The sequence below is a fragment of the Apis laboriosa genome, unplaced genomic scaffold (genome assembly GCF_014066325.1).
Source record: "Apis laboriosa isolate Shangri-la unplaced genomic scaffold, ASM1406632v1 scaffold279_cov145, whole genome shotgun sequence".
NCBI classification, from domain to species: domain Eukaryota; kingdom Metazoa; phylum Arthropoda; class Insecta; order Hymenoptera; family Apidae; genus Apis; species Apis laboriosa.
Window position 1 is genome coordinate 142,202 of NW_025222632.1, and position 19,244 is coordinate 161,445.

Below are 19,244 nucleotides of genomic sequence, written 5' to 3' on the forward strand. Positions count from 1 at the left end.
TATAATTTAATAAAAATACTAGTGATGCAATTACAAACGAGATAGAATAGATATAACATACATTTTTTTTTATCACGTGAGTTAAGGACTTTAAAACCATTACCATTTTAATATCACTCTCAATATCGATACAATATAACATAAGATTGTAATATTTAGAATTAAAATTATATTTTAATATGAAATCACGAATAAAATCTTTTTTTATTATACAAAAATTTAAGATATTATTTCTATAAATATAAACAATCTACGTAAGTGATAATATATGTCCAAGACCAGTGGTTTCATAATTTATTATAAAATATTATCAGTTATCGTATAATTTTTCATTACGATTATAATATAACAATTTATCTAAGTCTATTTTTAATAATTTTTCATATGTTTATACATACATGACAAAATTTTTTATCAGTCGATTTTTTACCTTTTCAAATAATTTTCGAATATTCATTTTTTTTTTAATGCTTATTAATAAATATATATCTATTAATAAATAAAATCAATAAATTCTATTTAAAGTTTAAATAATATTTGTATAACTATTTTATATTTCTTAATCATAAAGAAGTAATAGGAAATGGAAATGTAGTTTTGAGGGAAACGAAAGATTTCATAAAAATATCCATTTTATTTTTTTCAACTTCATTTTTTACGTGTCCCTTTTATTACATATAATAAAGTACTAATAATAACAGATATAACGGTAATTTACTATAACGCGTATACAGTACATATAATAATAGTAATAATAACCACAGTATTTCATAATGGGACACATTAAACATTTTAAAACATATTATTTTTTTTTGACACAATAATTATCTCTATATAAAAGGTTATCAAGTGCTTTACAAAAAATGGATCACACCGAATTTGGTGCATCGATTATCACAAGATTGCTAAAGCGCCACAGCGCAAGTCCTTCCTTCAAAAAAAAATAAGTTTGTTATGAGAAACACAAATGGAAATGTTTCTCCATTCTCACTAAATGCCTAAGAAAAATCAGCTACAGCAAGATGTATATCAAAACACGAATTTACTCTCATTGAGCTTGCATTTAAGTATGATTCTAAACATATAATCACATTATATCGCGTATCCAAAACATTAAATTTTTAAAACCATCTATATTAATTTTTTCCAATAACTATAATTTTCTACCAGTAATTATAAATTACATTAAATTTCAAATGGTTACATTTTGAGAAGCAGATGATATATCGTATTTATATAACAAAATCTATTGTGGAATGAAATATATGAAAAAAATGATATTAAGTGTTGAACCGAACGATTTCGATATAAAATTAAATCCAAATTAAGATCAATTAAAAATGTACCGCAAATTTAGTATATAAAAAAGAAACACAATATGTGTTCTTATAAATAAAAAGAATTTTTCTGTTGTACAAAATATACAAAATAAATTTAAAGATTGATGATGGTACTTTAAATTACGTATTTTTGTCTTCGTTTGACAGGTTTTAAACTTCGTTCACACTGGGTGTTATTTTTGACTGCTGGCACTGTTTTAAAATATTAAAAGACAAAAAATGAGTCTTTTATTTTTGTTACTTTATACTGAAATTGTTATATTACGACTAACTTCTACATTATTCAGTGGTAATCATGAGAAGCTTCCGTCTTATTAAACAAACAGTCTCTCTCCTCCTGAGTAGATGGAATATCTGAAGTTACGGGCCTTAAAACTTTCGGAACTTTGCTAACTTTACTGAGACCTTCAGTGATACCACTACCTCCGGAAACACTAGAAAAAAGACTGAGATCGTCACATTAGAACTGGCCAAAATGTAAATAATAAAATATATAATAAAATGTAAATAATAGAATTAAAAAATTCCAAATCTAAATTAATCAAATAAATTTTAATAATAAATAAATAATAAAAAAAATAATAAAATCAAAGCACTGTCTTTAATATGATAATGGGATTTTTTCAAATATACATAAAAAAATATTAAATAAAATGAATACTCACACGACATCCATCTCATCATCCTCATCAGCTTGAATCTCATCATTAGTTAATGTAAAATATGGATTTGCGGATGCTGCTCGGAACTTATATCCAGTAAGGACAAAAAAGACATATGTAGACATTTCTCGGAACATTTCATCTAACCATTCATATTGAAAAGGTACTGTAATCTATAAAATAGAATATCGAAAATAAGATCTTTTTCAAATGAAGCAATGAAAAGAAATAACGGGAAACGTAATTACAATAATGAAAAATACCTTAAGTAAGTACACTATAATTCTTGTAAAGTAAATATAAGAAAATATCATAATATAGAAATGTTTAAAGAGCTTAAGTTTGCGTAAATTAACAGCTGCCTTGCCATCTATATGAGCAGCTTCTTCTACATGTTTAATACTCCAAACTACTGGAAATATAATAGCACCACAACAAAGCAAGTCCACAAGAATAAAAACATCTCGCCACGTTTTGTATTCAATATCTCCTTCTTCACTTTCTTCGATTATTATTTCTGCCACATTTGCTAATACCTAAAAAAATAATATTTGTAAGATATTTATCTATCATTTTCCTCATTTTATTTTTCACTATATTAAATACAGGATTGATTCAATTACAGAAAGAGGATCACTTAAATATCTTAAATATCATATTCTTATGAAAATGTATATATTCTTATATTTTTTTCAATATCTTTCTTGTAAGATATGAAAGAATATTGAAATTCAACGATCTTAAGCATTCCAATTAAAATTTTCGCGCAATATTTGGAATGATATAATCATTTAGCAATTACCATATTTATATGATTTTAATAAAATTAAAATATCTCCTTCTTTTTTTCTTATATATCTTATCTATTTAATTCTTATAAACATTAAATGATTTTATCTACAAAAGATTTCGATCGAAATTATAATAACTGAAGATATCGATTTTTTTATCATTCGTTTTATATTTATTTTCGCATTTCGAAAATCTAAAAAAATACAAGTTCTTTTATAAATAGATACTAACAAATATGATAATTTTTATGGAACGCTCAAATTTTGTATGGATTAAGTGGGATATTTCAAATCTGTAATTCATAAAGAATTAAATAGCTTTTTGACTGATTCACCCGTTATATGTATTAGTAATGCGATGTGTTTATATCAACAAAGATAAGTAGTGATCACATGTTTATACTATCACAATTGCATATGTATAAACGAAATTCTATGTAATAGTAGCAGTTTTGTCTTTTTTTTTTTTTTTTTTAACTATTAAAAATACATTATTTTTTCGATCTTTGCCGATTGATTTTTTATCTATCTATCTTTTATCTATGATAAAACAATAAAACGAAATTATTTAAAAAAAAATTGTAGTTAAATAGTTAAAATCGAGAAAAACCGCTAAACTGCATAATTATTAATTATTCTAAGAAATTTTTTTATATAACAATAAAACAAAGTGATTTAAGTGATCCTTTTTATAATATTTTTTTTTATACTAACTTGTAATGGAATGGCGATCATAAAAAGTTTCTTATCTTTATCAGCTAAAATATGTTTAATAAATGTCCACCCAGTACCAATTAATACAATTGTTATAAAAAGTACGGCTCCTTTTAACAAATGTGTAATATAATATAAGATCGCCCAAGCTGCAACGTGTTCTCCTTTCGTTTGAATAAAATGATAATTAATTCCATGGAAGAGTAATGACATTGATTTTAGATATACCAAAACCGCCATTAAATAATGAATTTTAAAAACAGGATGCCTAAATGAACAATAATATGTTAGAAAACGAACAAAAATTTTATCATAATTGTAAAAATATTGTTCAGAATTAAAAAAAAATTCTTACTTGCTCTTTTTAAGGATATATACCCAGAAACATCCTGACAAAAAGAATAAAAGTGCCATCATAAAATAAAGAGCTGGTAAAGGCATTTCTCCTGCACTTAGAAAATTTCCACTATTTATTTCCGATATTTGTATCTGTAAATTATATTTTCTTAATACATATTAACATATTATAAACGTTTTCAATCAATTAACATCGTGAAAAAAAAAAGGAGGATCTTACCGTGAAATCCAATGCAACTTGAGAATCATATTTATAATTTGGACAATTATGGAAATGAAGATTATAAAGACCTTCTTCTTCTTCGCTAGCGACATACATAGCAAAACTTGTATTATAATATCTTTCTCCTTTTACAATTTGTACCGTCATTGATAAATTTAAAGAACAAGCGCTACTTTCTGATCTGGATTCATATTCATCTTCGGTATTGAGTCTTTCGATATCTATAAAAATTTTACTAATTAATAAATTAACAATAAATAATACTTTTAAAAAAAAATAAATATATAAATTTATAAAAAATTAAAAAATTTTCATACACTAAAAGTACATGAAAAAGTTTTTTTTCTTTTGTACATATATTAAAAAAACTTAATCGAGTATAATTTTGGCCTCAAGTTTGGGATATAATCTCATTCATATGTCATTGCCATAAAATATACTACTGTAGAAGACAGTTACCTAACCAAACCTTCAAAAATAGTTGAGTTTCAAGTTATTTATAAAATTGAGGACGACTCATGTTAATTATAGCGACTCTCATCTCGGTAGTGTTCGATCGCCGATGTCGCTTCAGGTCCACATTCCATAAGATATCGATCAGAGTCGTTTTTAGTTTCATAATCGTGGAAATAATGTTCATTAAATGCTAAAGAAATTTTTGTTGAACAATATATGCATTAGAGTTTTGAGTATAACTCGAGTATAACTTTTATGAAAATTAGAAAGCCGTATCATTATGTTTTTATAAATATCGTATGACGCATTAAAGTCAAAATCAATTTCGCCTTAAGCATTGTACAGTGTTGATATGTTTCTCTGTGATATGTTTTCTCAATGAATAATCAATTGAATATTAACTGTCAGATGAAGTAGCACAAGCTCAATGATATATATACATCACACAATTGATTGAAAATGTTTGACATTTGTATTATCTTATTGACAGGTCGTATGATTCATTATTCTTTTATCGTGCAAAGAAATGTATACTACATGTATATTCATTATAATTTCTAATCTTTGATGATAATCTTTAATGATGTAATATTAAATTCCTATGATTCCTACAATATGATAAAAATACACATATAAGATATATATCTTATATTATATATATTTTTATATTGTAAAACAGATAGATTATATAGAAATGAAAATTATTTTTAATAATGTATAAAAATAATGTAATCTTTTTAATTTTTTAAATATTATTCAATATTATTTAATGGATGACAATGAAAATAGTTCTTGCATTTTATAAAATTAAAATCTTTATGAAATAAATATATATATGTATGTATGTATGTGTGTATGTGTGTGTATATATATATATATATATATGCAAATTAGTAGAACAATATGAAATATGCGGAAATTTCAATGTATCACTAAGTTATACTTTATTCATTCAACAAGATATTTCCCGCGACTACTTCCTACGTTTGGATGCCTGCCAAAGTTAAGAGTGTAAGTACTAAGACAAGTATTAAATCCTTATCGTTTCATATTAACATCGTTATTCTTTTATGTTAATATTTTTTAAATGTTATTTTACAAGAAATCAATAAAATTTTGTTAATTTTAATATAACGAAAAAAAAGATTTATTTAATTATTTAAGAAATGGTTTCACAAAAAAATAAATTTTTAATTAGAATTTTATTATAATATATTTGTAATTGAATTTAATCAGATTTTATTCTGAATTCGAGTAAAATTTTGAATAATTTAAAAATTTCAAATAATTGATGTAATATTTGATTTTAATAGGAAGTTTATTAAATAAAAATTAAGTTTGTGTAATTAGATTAATTGACCGTATTAAAAAACTTCAACTCACCATACGGAGTATAACGTTTTCTTCGTGGAAAAAGCACGGCATCGCTAAATCTATTTGGAAAAGAATCTCTTTTTTCTCGAAAAATTAATATTTTGCTGGAATCTTTGTAAATATGTGCAGTATGTACGTTTCGACTACAATTTACTCTCAATCTGAAACACATTTGTTCATATTAGTTTATATCAGCAAATTTATAAAACAAGTGTAATAATGTATCAAGATACAATCTACAAACGAACGATACATACACATTGTTCTTTAAGTCCATTGTGAAATATATGACTGCGCTGTCATTTCTCTGTTCGAAATCCGGCTTGACGCTCGAAATTTCTTGGAGTACACATCTCTCTTGATGACTGTCTAAATAAGGATTCATTGCATCGCTCAAAGTTCGATCCAAACTGAATCCAAACTGAATCATAAAAAATAGAAATTAGAAAGTTAAACAAATGAAGATATTAAACGAATTCAAACAATTTTTAAATAAATAATAATTAAAAAACTCTTTGAAGTATTAAGTATCAAATACTTTATTGGAAATTTAAAACATTTTATATTAAAAATAAAATAAATGATGTGTATTCTTAATTTACTTTTATTTTACTTAATTTACTTTTAATTTTTTAAATAGAAATATCAATATTAAATTATAATATATTAAATTTTTGAAAGTATCGAAATATATCGAAATGTATCGAAATGTTATTTGACAAGCATATATATGTAATTTTTATAAAATACTTTGAAAAAAAAGTAAACACTGTTAAATCCTTAAAATAGAAATATTTAGTCAAGTCAGAGAATGAAAGAATTTTTATTCATTGGGAGTATTTAATATATTTAATTTTTATAGAATAATTCATGAATTTTCTAATTTTCACAAATATTCATATTTTTTGTCTGATTTTTACTCTTTTTTTTTACTCTAGGTAATTAAATTTTCATACTTTAAGAGCTTACAAGAAATCGTTTTACCTATTTAGCCATTATTGTCTTACAACAACGACTGTGCATTTAACATGCAACATCCTATATAAGTTTATTCTATTTTTCAAGAAACAATAGTTAATTAAATTAAAGTGATGACATTAAAATAATGTATATAAATATATTTTTATCAACGATTACATATGATATTCGTGTTTAAATATAGATAATCAGAAATAATTTCGAATATTTTTCTAATAATAAATTAGCAATAAGAAAAATGAAAACAGGTGTCTATAGATGAATGACGAAATAATTTTATGTGAATATGTTCACGTCATATGTACTTAATTACTTACCACAGCATTCTCATCAAAAGGCTCAGCTTTGAAGTTTGTTAAATTTACATCGAGAGTACCTCCCTTATAGAAACCAAAGGTACTAAGAGAAATATATCGCCTTACATCTTTCTGTAACATACAACATTCATAAACACATACATATAAGCGTAGAAAAGTTCCGTAACCTACAACTAAGGAACGAGAAAAGAAATTCTTTTCAGAAATGATAGTTTATACAATCATTATCTAACTATGATTTATATATAATTTAATTTTTTATTAGATCTTTGCAGAAATTTTTTATATTGTTTAATATACTTGAGATGTTTAGATAGCTATAATTTTAAAATGTAAATGTCGATATAATATTACAATATACTGTTCGTTTACATAATTTATAACTTTTTTGCAACTTAAAATTTATCGTGTTATATGTAAAAACTATATAACGCATTTAATTTTATGACCGGTTAAATAACGATTGACGTAACAAAAGAATTCTAATAAACTAATTGGTAAATATACTCGCGTTATTGCTGAAGATTGCTTGTACTAACCCGTATTTCAAGTTTGTGAATTCTACCCGTTACTAATACGAATATTGTCATAGTCCAAAGACATTGTATCACTAATCGTTTCGATTGCATTTTTATTATTTTTCACCAGAGAAATGTCACATCACGAAAATACAAAATAATCATATCTACAACACTCAACCTTCTCTCATCGATACATGAGCAGAAACTGAGCTTGAACAGCAGGAATATGATATTTGATGGACGGAACGTACGAATTGAACTAGGCGCAATTTTTAAAAGTTTCATTATTAGCAATTATTGGTTTATTGTCATTGTAATAAATATAATGTATATACATCGTTTATATTATAAAAATTCAAGTGTTCATTGAAATTCAAATAGCAATACAATATAAAATAAAAATTTACCAAAAATTATAATTTATGTAATTTGTTTTTAAAATAATTATTAATAATTAAAATTACAATTATAGATAATCATATTTAAAACATAATATATGATTATCATCAATCTTCTTATGTTTATTTAAACAGAATATTTTGAATTGTAACGGTGACTTTATATGGATAGTGTTTACTTATTTTTAATTGGAATTAAATTTTATTGTTTTAATGTTATTAGGCTAGAAATTTATAAGAATATAACATTATTTTAGTAAATTGTTTAAAACATATAATCTAAAATACAAACTAAATATATGCAGAAATAAAAAAAAAACAAAACATATTATTGGGGTTATGTTACATTTGTCGATTTCATTGTATTATTTGAGTTTTATTATTTATATATAACTATTGATATGGAAAAACATTTTGCAGCATTAAAATTATTCGATTCAGATTCTGATAAAATATTAACAGAAGCACTTAATTATTCTGAAACGCCATCTTCTTCTCGAATTTGTTTAAATCAAATTTATCGGTCTAAAAGTCAGTCTAACTTGGTTAGACAATATAGTTATGAACAAATTTTTAATGAAAATATAACTTCAAAGTAAGAACTATTGTGCACAGGTAACAAAATGACATAAGTAATTAATATTTTTTTTTATTTCAGACAAATAAAATTACCAGAATTTGCGCAAACTGGCAATAGAACTATTAATTATCAAACAACGGAATTTTATTATAGCCCGAATAAATCTCTTAATAGACAGTTTTCCAAAAGTAGTAATATATTACAAGCACCAAAATTTGTTTTAAACAAAACATCAAATGAAATATCCTCTAGTACAAATAATATAAATGAATCAAAGTCTTTGTTATATTGTCCTATAAAAAATACAATAACAAATGTGACAGATACAAAAAATGAAGTTGAAGACTTATCATCTGTAAAAATAAATAATTGTGAAGAAGTACATACTATATCAGAAGTAAAAGATGTTACAAAAATTATAGACGAAAAGACGTATCAAAATATAAAAAAGAAATTTAGACCATTAGTAATGAAGAATAAAATTGCTCAAAAAAAAAAGACAAATATGTGTTATTATAGTTGTTTAACTTTAGGTATATTACCAGTAATTGCAATCATATTTGCATTACTGTTAGATTTAAATCTACCCACATTTTGTGATCGTGCTATGATTTTTTCAAATGCTAGTCAAGAATTACAACAAAAAATACATGGACAGGAAAATGCAATTTCACAAATTATTAATCATTTAAATCAAGATTTCTTTTATTTGAAAGTTTTATGTCTCATAGGTGGAACAGGAGTTGGAAAATCTTATACTGTCGATACAATAGCAAAACATTTTCCTTTTAGAAAAGCAATTCATACATATGATGCACTGTTAGATTATTCTATGGATATGAACATGTTAAATTCATTACCTTCATATCAATTATTTATTATGGAAAATTTAAAAATAAAAGATTTGGATATCTTTTCTAATATACTAGATATGCTAAGTCAAAAAAGAGATAAATGTATTACAATAATAGCAATTTTTAATGTAGAAGAAATAAATGATAACTTAGAAAGAAAAATAGATTTAATACAAAGTACAAGTAAAATTCAAGAAATACTGATTAGGAAAAAAATTGATAGTTTAATTGTTCCTTATCAACCTTTGAGTGAAGAAACATTACAGACTTGTATAATAGAAGCAGCAACTGCTAGTGATTTAACACTTACATTGGATCAAATAAATGAAATTAAAGAAAGCTTATTACAGTTTGGCAGTGGCTGCAAAGGAGCCTATGCTAAGGTACAAATTATTGATAAACACTAAAGGTCAGTTATGAATTTTTTGAAATATACATTTTCTTTTCTCTAAAAAAAAAAAAAAAGAAAATGTTCAAGATTAAAATCTATAAATTTTGCTCAAGATAATCAATATTTTGCATTAATAGAAGAAATATATTTGTATGTTTTATATGTTTCTATAATAGATATAATATTGCTGTCATTTATAAACTAATTATTGAATATCAATTAAATGTAAATTAATTAATATATCTTTATATAAATATCTCTCTTATATATTATTTCATATAGTGCTATTTCATATATGGCTTTTATATTAATTAAACAGTACATAATATAGAATTATAAATTTTGATTATTTTAAATTTAAAGAAGAAATACTCTATTAATATAAATTACATAAAAAGTAATTATATTATTTTTTTTACATTAAACATGAATTAATATATGTAAATTCAAGATTTTATTTTGAAAGAAAATGTACTTTTTTATCAGAATAAATAAAATGAAATATATTTAAAGTAATTTAGTTTTTTTTTTTTTTCAATGAAAAAATAAACAAATATTTTAAATTTAGCATATGATTCTTATAGTGATATTGCTAATCATAAAAATTAATTTTTTTCTGAAAAAAAATATCGATTACTTATATTTCATCGATAAAATAATATTTTGCATTAATAGTATATATATATATATATATACTTACGTAATTCGACCCATAGATTTATATAAAAAAATATATAGATTATGGAATATTGATTTTTCTAATAGATCTTTATAAACAGTCGAGGTACTAATTTGATATAATTTACTATATTCATGTAACAAGTCTTTAATTAAATCATTATCATAAAGTCAGATTAGTAAAGTATCTATGATTCTATGTTTCTTGTTTTTATTCTTTTATATATAAAAACAACGATTGCCTCGAAAAATGAAGCAAAAATCGACAATTGATGTCATAATGATATGCAGACATTAATAGAGAATGACATCTTTATTAAAATGGTGAATAATTTCTTAATTCTTATATTTTTATTGCAAATCCATATCAAATATTCATAATAATATTAATTTTTTTATTATATTTTTTTTCAGAATTGTAATTCAAATCAATAAAATTATATTTGAATTGTAATTCAAATATAAATTTAATATTTGCTTATACATAAATATATTTTAATTATATTTTAATGTATAATTATATTATTGCCTTTTTTGGTATATATTATGAAGTTTTTCATTAATATTTATTTCTATTTGATACGATTTATTTTTTTGAAAAAATTCAACAGTACATTTACATTTTTTTTTTTATCAGTTATAAGATTATATTGACTATATCATGGAGGATATAATAAAATCTCCGATTTTTCTCAAGATTAATATTTCAATTCATGTGACACAATATTCCATAAAAAGTTATATCTACATTGTATCTTGTCTTTCAGAACATAATTGTGGGGATACAGTAACATTTCACTTTCTGATGGCAAATGTTTGAATCATTGCGTGTCAAAGCTTAGTAAGAAAACACCACCGAAGCAACTGTTACGTACTATTTATGTCAGTATAATCATTATTGTTATGCAAAACCATAACAATCTAATTCGTAATTGTATCAATATATATTCTTTGTTTTTCCTTTTTACTTTAAAAATGCTTATTCTTTAATAAATGATACTTCTGTTTTCATTACACTTTCTTTCATTCGATTCTTAAAAACTTTTTTAAGAATTAGTGCAAAGCATTTCAATAATGTTTCTTTCTCATTTGAATTATGATTAAAATTATATTCACATTTGAAATGTGTATATAACATTCATCATAATTGATATTTATTAATATTTAAAGCTGATACGTTAATAGTTAAAATTTCTAAAATTTCTGGTATAATAATAATAATAATAACATTTTCTAATAAAAAAAAAAATATATAATTTCCTGTTACGTATAATGATGATGTAAGGTAGAAACAGTTACGTGAAATTATATAGTGATGATTAGAAAATAAGATTACGATATTTATGATTATGCGATTATACAATTTTTGGAAACAGTAAAAGAAAAGGAAAAATAAATTTGCTATTAATCAATTACTTCGTATAGTGATTCGTTTACTTTAAATTTTGACACAAGACATTTAACAATTAATTTGGATACTTTCATTACTGAACAAAACTACAATTTTCGGAAGTTTTGCAAGACTTGTACAAAAGAAAAAGAAAGGGTCGTTACGAAATTAACCACTATCGTTTAAGCGAACGACGATGCTTACATCTACTTACATCTATAAAAGACGAGCAATTAGATGAACTATGATATTCAGTATTTATGCTTCATTGCAAAAACACAGGACAGTTTACTCGCGTTTATTTACAGAAATAAAAGACGAAATTATCGATTAACTTAAAGAAGAAAAGTATACGAAAAAAAGGATCAATTTGTCCCTGAACGTATATTTATTTCTTTGTTCTGTATGTGGCGGCACAAGCCACCACAAGGGTATCGAAGGCGGAGCTACAAGAAAGGTGTAACTGGAAATTATAAAAGAGCGGTCAGTAGTCAAGAGGAGGCAGTCTCCTTCAAGTGTTCACCTGCGCGACTACGAATCGGGTACGTTATATTTCTTTAATTTTATTAGTCTGTAATAAATTTTTAAATCGAAGCAATATTTTTTTTTTCCATTAAAAATCAAATTCTAAAAAAATTCTCAAAAATCGAACGATTTATTTATACACTCATTAAAAACAAAAATCTTCAAAAAATTGTTTTAAGTGTATTATTAACGTGTCAAAGATTTTAATATGATTTATCTTCTTTTTTTAAATTAGTTTATTTTAATTTTGATTCATCAAAATTCGCAATTGCCTTTTTTTTAAAATTAATTTCTCCTGATATCTTATAATATCTCTCTACGTTATAAAGTAAACCTTACTCGTATAATAATTATTTGCATGATAATTCATTCAACGCGTATCAAATTTTAATCACGTCGCGTGATGAAGCAGTTCAATCGTTTTTCTCAATGTACTTACTTCGTCAAACCGATGTCGCAGGAATTTCAAGTGCCAATTTGTATGCCGACCTTGTTTTAGGAGGTCAGAAATTCTAGAGGCCAAGGATACGGGAACAAATTAATAACATTGAATCTGTAGAATAAGCACATATTAAAATGTAATATTTTCAAAGTCATCGAATCAATCATATTTTATTTACTTCGATAATTAATGGATTACGTGATTATATAATGTATTCACACGTTTTCAAAAATCTTTTGTTCTAGAAATTTATTATTATTTGGAAAAAATTTATCAAAACCTATTTGCTCTGGTGGTGGTCTTCCATTTTATTGATTTTAAAATATAATAGATCGAAGAATCGATCGCAATGTTAAAAGAAAAAGCAATTCAATCGATCTGTTTGACATAATGCTTTCTGCGTATGGGGTGAATGGCTTTCAGTATCAGAGAACTTCAATAGTAATAATACGATAAGTAGTACTTTCTATGCGGAAGTGGTTTATTTCTCTGGTTACTCGATAACCTATTAGTATTACGCTCATTATAATGTACAAAAAAATCTTTTGCACAAAATTGAGACTCGAATTCGAATAAATATAAATAAATAAAATCGTATCGATGTAATATATAACAAAAAAAAAAAGGAAGAAAATTATTAAATATTCATCTAAAGTGCTTTTTCCCTTCTTCATTTCATATAACATTCCAAACTGTCGAATCAATGAGTTAAAAATATTCCTGTATCGATTTTGACCAAGATCGCAAATTAAAAAAAAAAAAAAAAAAAAGATCGTTAGAAAACAATAAGAAGGCAAAATTGAAGAAGCAAATTGTCACTCGACATTAAGTGAAACATCATCGAGCGAGTTGGTCGATCTCTTGGTACAAAATCGAGGAACAAAGATGGACGCGCAACTGGCCGATTACATAATCGGAGAAAGTGGTTGCGAAACTAGTCACTCACCACATGTTGCTATCACGGAACACGTAACACTTCGGTGGTATTCGTAGGTACTTGGTCGGGCATTATATCATAAAGAGACGAAATTGTTATGTCATGAAATCAACGTTAACATTACTATTGACTAAATCCTTACGAAATTACGGGAGAATGCATAAAACGATCTCGCGTTACGCGATCAAAAGAAAGTGTGGTTACTCGTTTCGAAGCAAAACATTTCTTTCTACAGCTGTGTCGCGGTAAGATGGCTTTGAATATCGGGGGAGCAATGTCAGCTGTTCCTCGAAGATATCGTATATATGATTTTTTTTTTTTTTTTTTTTTCTACTTAAAAAATATCTGGAATGACCTTGACACAAATATCGAAAATAAACTTTACGTATATAAGAGGAGAATTTCAGAAAATGACGAATGATTTTTTTTAGAATCTCGAGCGATCGATAAGTACTTTAATTATCGATAATTTAAAAACCGCTTGAAAAATTAACGAGATGGGAACAGCGGTCGAATGGGTAACAGCGGAGGACGCGTACGAGTGCACCCTCTCGAAGGAGACGCAACAACTCTCGAAGGAGGAGCTGAGAGAGGATAAGAATACCAGAGACCAAGCCCTCGAGCAAATACGTAACTGGATAAAATTGAATCCGCGTATTCAGAATTGTCGTCTTGGTGAGAGAATCGTTTTCTTTTTTTCTTCTTTTTTTTTAATTATTTTTAAAAGATAATGCTTTATTACGTAGACACGCGTGATCAAATTAATCTGTCGCCGATAATATCTGTCGCGATTTTCGTTCGACAGATGCGCGATTTTTGTTAAGATTCCTAAGATGTAAAAAATTTAACGTCCCAATGGCGGAGGAAGCGATCGAGAGATACTTGCTGCTGCGCCAGGTCTACCATCCCGCATTCAACAATTTGGACATCACGGAACCAACGATGGAGGAGCTGTTGTCTTTGGGGTAAGATCGATGAAACGAGGTTTCGCGCCAAAATTATGCCAAGTGTATCCCTATTTTCCAGATATCTATTCGCTGCACCCGGACGTGATGCTAAAGGCCGTCGTGTTATAATTGCCAGACCAGGTAAACTCAGTCCAATTTGGCTCTTGTGGATCGTTTTTCACGCTTCTCCCCCTTCTTTTACATTTCGAAACGCAACGTTTCTTTAAAAAAGAAAAAAAAAAAAAACGATCGCAAGCTGTTTATTATTTATCCGTCATTTTTGTTTTTATTAACACGCGATTATTTTTATCGCGTTAAATATGGTGAGGAAACACGAAGGCACGATAAAAAAAGAAAAAAAAAGAGAACGAATTTTACGAGTTGCGCAATTGCATAACACGTTTCGTTTGTGCGTAACAATATTTACTTTCTGCCACGTGCTTTCAGGTGTCTTTGATCCGCATAAGTACACGAATGCTGATATGTGTAGAATTCACGCAATCACTTACGAGTGTTTGATGGAAGACGAGGAAAGTCAAGTACGAGGTTTCGTTCATTTTGCCGATGGTGCCGGTGTTAGCTTTCCGCATTTGACGCTCTTCACACCCAAGGAGGCTGTTCGTATCGTGAAAAATGGCGAGGTATGAATCGTCATTTTTCTTTCGTCGTGAAACAATTATTGGCGCAATTATTACACGTGATAACAGTGGAAAAGATTGCGATTGAATCATCGAGGAAAAAAAATATTTATACGTGAAAATTATACGTGATTACAGAAGAAATTCTTAAAGAGATAATGATAACTTTTAGCGAACGATACCGATGCGACATAAGGAAGTTCACGCGATTAACACGCATCCATCTTTAAAATTTGCCCTCGATTTTGGTATGTCACTGATCTCCGAAAAAATAAAGAAACGTGTGAAAATTTACACCAGCCTCGAAGAAGCGATCAATCACAAGATGGACACGAGTTTATTGCCTAAAGAGTACGGTGGCACAATGCCTATGAAAGAAATGATTGGTAAGTATATTCCAAGCTGGCTCGTCGTTGAGATTAATCGTGAATAATAATGGAAAAAGGAAAAGAAATTTGGAGCGTAAAATTACTTTGTTTGCGTAGAATTATGGAAGAAAGAATTGCTCGATATGACGCCAACGTTGTTGAGCCACGATAAAATGCGGGTGAATTTGGAATTGTACTCGGAAAAAGCTCGAGAAGGGGCGGTTTCAGCTTTGAAACAAGGTTTTGGGTGTTCCGACATTGGGCCCAACGATTCGACCATGTACGGGATCACGGGTTCTTTCAGGAAACTCGAAGTGGACTGAAACGCATTATTCCATTTACGCATAACGCATAACATGTATCAATCCAGTTGGATATTCTATTGTAAACTTATTCTATTGGAACAATGTTATCAACTTTTTTACAAGTAGTCATTAAACGTGAAATCTCGTTAAGATATTACTGGTGGATATAAAAAAAGGCAGTGAAATTTCGATCTCGTTAATGCAATGTAATTTTGCGGCCGATTATTTTAAAGAAATAATTGTATAAGTAAAATTGTAATGGATTGACTTAGGTTTATTATTATTATAAGTTACGTATTCCATTGCATTCTAGTTATTTGTAAATAATATTTGGAAATAAATATATATATTTTCTTACACTTATATTAATATTTCTTTTATTTTTCTAAGTCTGGAAAAGTCGGACGACAAGTTTAAGAAGAGATCCAACTTCCAATTATTTCACGTATTTTCACTCTGGCTCGAGTCAGATCCTCGACATCTGTATCTGAATCGCTGTATAAATCGCGACAATGAGACGATCCTGGAAATAACAAGAATCTGTATCAATTGATTGATTTTAAATAACTCGTTTAAAAAACAATTAACAAAGATGCCTGATATTACCTTTTATAAGTACAGCCGGAGAAAATGTATTTAAATCTTGAAGAACGGATAGAGCATGCCACGGATCAATATCTCCATTTGTAAATATTACATTTCTCAAGTCTGGTCGTAATCCTCCATACATTATATTTGTTCTTTTAATTCTACTATTTAAGAAATCGCCATTGTAACTGCAAGACAAACAATATATCGTATTATCTTATCTTAGCAGATAAACAAATATTTAAATAGTTAAAAATATTTGACGTAGCGCGTACTATTCGCCGTATAAATCTTCGCAAATATTTGTAAAATATAGCAACGGAAATAAGGATCCAAAAATTGATTTCGTTGAATTGGATGTTTGGTAATAACCGTATTCCGTGCACGTCTGGTAGTACCATTGTCTCACTGTAATGGCATGTAAAAAAAATAAAATTATAAACAATAAGTAATTCACGCAAGCAATTTTTATCGTAATGTGTTTACTTATATCAGATTGAGCGTCCCACGTTTCATTCCTGTAAAGCGTGACGAACTTTTCGTAATTGTTTTTCAAACATTTGTCTTTTCTTGACACGAAATGCGCCAATCTTTGAAGGGGGCTACCCAAATATGTAGCTGTCATGTTCTCGCAACAAGAGGCGATCTTTCTTCTTCCATTTTCTACTTTATCGTATTGAACTACGCTGGCGAAACTCTGATCGTAAAAATTTGTATAATTTAATAAATATTAGTAATTTTTGTAATTTAAAATATCTTCTTCTCGAAAAATTCATTTCACGATAATAATCCGTACCTCTGCTAAAAGATTACCAAAGTGTCCAAGATCGTTGAAAGATTTTACGTTTGGCACGTCGCATAAACTGTAATGTATAATTTTAATTATTATACATCGTAACGTTATTTACTCATCGTTATAAATTAAACATGAATAATAATTACTTGAAATATTGTTTCAATCTCTGCGGGCCATTCTCGGCGTGTAATAATTCCTCGACTTCATCGAACGCAGTTTTTATTTCGTCAACACATTTTTGACTATATTTACCAAGCGATTCGGTCACGATTTCGTAATACTCTAAAAAAAAAAAAAAAAAAAAAAAAAAAGAAATTTCTCCTGTAAAACTGAAATCGATTTTATTCTTTACCATTAAAATCGAGTTTCGCGAGAACTGGAGCGCTACTGGCTAATGCACCCTGAATCAGATGAGGATACTTAAGTCTAGCCCAAGAGGCCATGTTTCCAGCGTAAGATCCGCCAAAAACAATTACGGTACTATTTCGCCGACTTTCATCCTTCTTTTTCGTTTTGATAAAATACGCTAGATCAGCAAGTGCTTGATCGACGCTTAGATACTGCAAGTTTCTCGAACTAGTGTCGCTATATTAATTAAGTTTAAAAAATAAAAATTAGTAAAGTATTGCGTATGAAGATATAAATATCGTTGGTATAGAACGAAAAATCAAAATGTCAAATTCGAGATTCATAATTTGAAGCTTATAATATTTATAATATTTTGTTAATAAAAAGTAAAATTATGACCTTTTTTTTTCTATACCAATAATAATTGAAAAATTGCAAATTTTTGTTTGATTTTCTTTGATTCTCGCAGCAAATGTATATTATTTTTGTGAATAATTTTTGTGAAAAAACTCATACTTGGTCGGTTTACTTTTGCCGTAATAACGATGCTCGGTGTAATACATGCTCGCGTTGTATTTAGATGCAAGCTCGTACATTAAACCAGCCTGTAAGAAGCCCTTAGATATTGCCCATTCTCCTCCGATCATGATCAAAATTGGCCCATTTTCTTTGAAAAATCTTGAATTTTCAAGATAACGCTGTCGAAACAAGACACGCGTAAGATCGTTTGTTCAAGTCGTAATTTCATTCTATTTACGGTATACCATCGACCAAGTACGGTTGTCTCGTGGATTGAAATGATCTAAGGGCTGCTGGATCCATGCTTCGGTAATATTTTCCTGAATCGCTTTATTGAGAGATTGCGGTTCTTCCAAACCGTGAAAATGAAATCCGTGAAGACCGACACCATGACCGAGATGATAAATACAACACAATAAAAATAGGAAACTTAAAAAATTCATATTCTATTGAAATCTATCTATTTATTAACGACGGAACAATTTATGAAACACTGTTGAATAAAATGTTCCATCCGATTATTTTATTGCTCGATATCGAGATAATTAGTTCCTCTCAAAGATTTTAAAATTAAATTGGAAAAATTTATCTGATAAGACATTGTCTTATTGTCTGATTGAAGACAAGAAATATATACAATAGGTCCATCAAAAAAAAAAAATATCGAATTATAAACAAGAACAGGTACTTGAAAGATAATAACTATCACTTAAATGTAACATGTCTATGTAACATGATCAATATTTCACCAATGAAAATTATCTTGAAAATTCTATGATAAAAGTTGATTTTTGAGAAGGAGAGAAG

The 19,244-nt window shown here is 27.1% G+C and overlaps 4 protein-coding genes across 11 annotated transcripts; 2 read left to right on the plus strand and 2 right to left on the minus strand.

Annotated features, from left to right (window-relative positions):
- Positions 1 to 614: 614 nt before the first annotated feature.
- LOC122714034 (protein GPR107) lies at positions 615 to 7,968 on the minus strand. 3 transcript variants are annotated; one of them, XM_043935020.1, is made up of 11 exons: positions 7,752 to 7,968; positions 7,213 to 7,323; positions 6,175 to 6,338; positions 5,927 to 6,078; positions 4,085 to 4,308; positions 3,863 to 3,996; positions 3,508 to 3,775; positions 2,266 to 2,538; positions 2,006 to 2,175; positions 1,613 to 1,786; positions 615 to 1,532 (listed from the first exon to the last, which is right to left on the minus strand). In XM_043935020.1, exons 1-10 carry the CDS (start codon positions 7,839 to 7,841, stop codon positions 1,624 to 1,626), a joined length of 1,749 nt encoding a protein of 582 aa, XP_043790955.1. In that variant the 5' UTR covers positions 7,842 to 7,968; the 3' UTR covers positions 615 to 1,532; positions 1,613 to 1,623. The 3 variants fall into 3 exon arrangements, with proteins under 3 accessions (XP_043790955.1, XP_043790954.1, XP_043790956.1); XM_043935019.1 differs by having other exon boundaries at positions 615 to 1,786; positions 7,752 to 7,957; XM_043935021.1 differs by having other exon boundaries at positions 615 to 1,774; positions 7,752 to 7,906.
- A 376-nt stretch (positions 7,969 to 8,344) lies between these two features.
- Positions 8,345 to 11,667, plus strand: LOC122714037. 4 transcript variants are annotated; one of them, XR_006346556.1, is made up of 4 exons: positions 8,345 to 8,726; positions 8,790 to 9,948; positions 10,722 to 10,958; positions 11,402 to 11,667. XR_006346556.1 is itself a non-coding variant. In XM_043935025.1 (3 exons), the coding sequence occupies exons 1-3, from the start codon at positions 8,533 to 8,535 to the stop codon at positions 11,423 to 11,425; spliced, it is 1,377 nt and encodes a 458-aa protein (XP_043790960.1). In that variant the 5' UTR covers positions 8,345 to 8,532; the 3' UTR covers positions 11,426 to 11,667. The 4 variants fall into 4 exon arrangements, 3 of the variants coding, with proteins under 3 accessions (XP_043790960.1, XP_043790959.1, XP_043790958.1); XM_043935025.1 differs by lacking the exon at positions 10,722 to 10,958; XM_043935024.1 differs by lacking the exon at positions 10,722 to 10,958 and having other exon boundaries at positions 8,790 to 9,974; positions 11,402 to 11,452.
- Positions 11,668 to 12,427: 760 nt separating this feature from the next.
- Positions 12,428 to 16,549, plus strand: LOC122714038 (clavesin-2-like). Of its 3 annotated transcripts, none has more exons than XM_043935028.1 (7): positions 12,428 to 12,566; positions 14,360 to 14,603; positions 14,734 to 14,893; positions 14,955 to 15,016; positions 15,323 to 15,516; positions 15,686 to 15,899; positions 15,999 to 16,549. In XM_043935028.1, exons 2-7 carry the CDS (start codon positions 14,426 to 14,428, stop codon positions 16,202 to 16,204), a joined length of 1,014 nt encoding a protein of 337 aa, XP_043790963.1. In that variant the 5' UTR covers positions 12,428 to 12,566; positions 14,360 to 14,425; the 3' UTR covers positions 16,205 to 16,549. The 3 variants fall into 3 exon arrangements, with proteins under 3 accessions (XP_043790963.1, XP_043790964.1, XP_043790962.1); XM_043935029.1 differs by lacking the exon at positions 12,428 to 12,566 and adding an exon at positions 12,789 to 14,173; XM_043935027.1 differs by lacking the exon at positions 12,428 to 12,566 and having other exon boundaries at positions 12,790 to 14,603.
- LOC122714035 (putative serine protease K12H4.7) lies at positions 16,516 to 18,911 on the minus strand. Its single transcript, XM_043935022.1, has 9 exons — positions 18,683 to 18,911; positions 18,435 to 18,616; positions 17,923 to 18,155; positions 17,717 to 17,852; positions 17,571 to 17,637; positions 17,261 to 17,471; positions 17,050 to 17,182; positions 16,793 to 16,962; positions 16,516 to 16,709 (listed from the first exon to the last, which is right to left on the minus strand). The coding sequence occupies exons 1-9, from the start codon at positions 18,878 to 18,880 to the stop codon at positions 16,600 to 16,602; spliced, it is 1,440 nt and encodes a 479-aa protein (XP_043790957.1). The 5' UTR covers positions 18,881 to 18,911; the 3' UTR covers positions 16,516 to 16,599.
- Positions 18,912 to 19,244: the final 333 nt, after the last annotated feature.

Coding starts and splice junctions, on each gene's coding strand:
- LOC122714038 (XM_043935028.1), top strand. CDS start 14,426: ATGGGAACAGCGGTCGAATGGGTAACAGCGGAGGACGCGTACGAGTGC. Junction 15,517..15,685: donor GTATCGTGAAAAATGGCGAG/GTATGAATCGTC, acceptor GATAACTTTTAG/CGAACGATACCGATGCGACA. Junction 15,900..15,998: donor GCCTATGAAAGAAATGATTG/GTAAGTATATTC, acceptor TTGTTTGCGTAG/AATTATGGAAGAAAGAATTG.
- LOC122714037 (XM_043935025.1), top strand. CDS start 8,533: ATGGAAAAACATTTTGCAGCATTAAAATTATTCGATTCAGATTCTGAT. Junction 8,727..8,789: donor AATGAAAATATAACTTCAAA/GTAAGAACTATT, acceptor TTTTTATTTCAG/ACAAATAAAATTACCAGAAT. Junction 9,949..11,401: donor GCAAAGGAGCCTATGCTAAG/GTACAAATTATT, acceptor CTTGTCTTTCAG/AACATAATTGTGGGGATACA.
- LOC122714034 (XM_043935020.1), bottom strand. CDS start 7,841: ATGCAATCGAAACGATTAGTGATACAATGTCTTTGGACTATGACAATA. Junction 3,776..3,862: donor TATATCCTTAAAAAGAGCAA/GTAAGAATTTTT, acceptor TTGTTCATTTAG/GCATCCTGTTTTTAAAATTC. Junction 1,787..2,005: donor GATGATGAGATGGATGTCGT/GTGAGTATTCAT, acceptor TGACGATCTCAG/TCTTTTTTCTAGTGTTTCCG.
- LOC122714035 (XM_043935022.1), bottom strand. CDS start 18,880: ATGAATTTTTTAAGTTTCCTATTTTTATTGTGTTGTATTTATCATCTC. Junction 18,617..18,682: donor ACAACCGTACTTGGTCGATG/GTATACCGTAAA, acceptor TTGTTTCGACAG/CGTTATCTTGAAAATTCAAG. Junction 18,156..18,434: donor GGCAAAAGTAAACCGACCAA/GTATGAGTTTTT, acceptor TAATTAATATAG/CGACACTAGTTCGAGAAACT.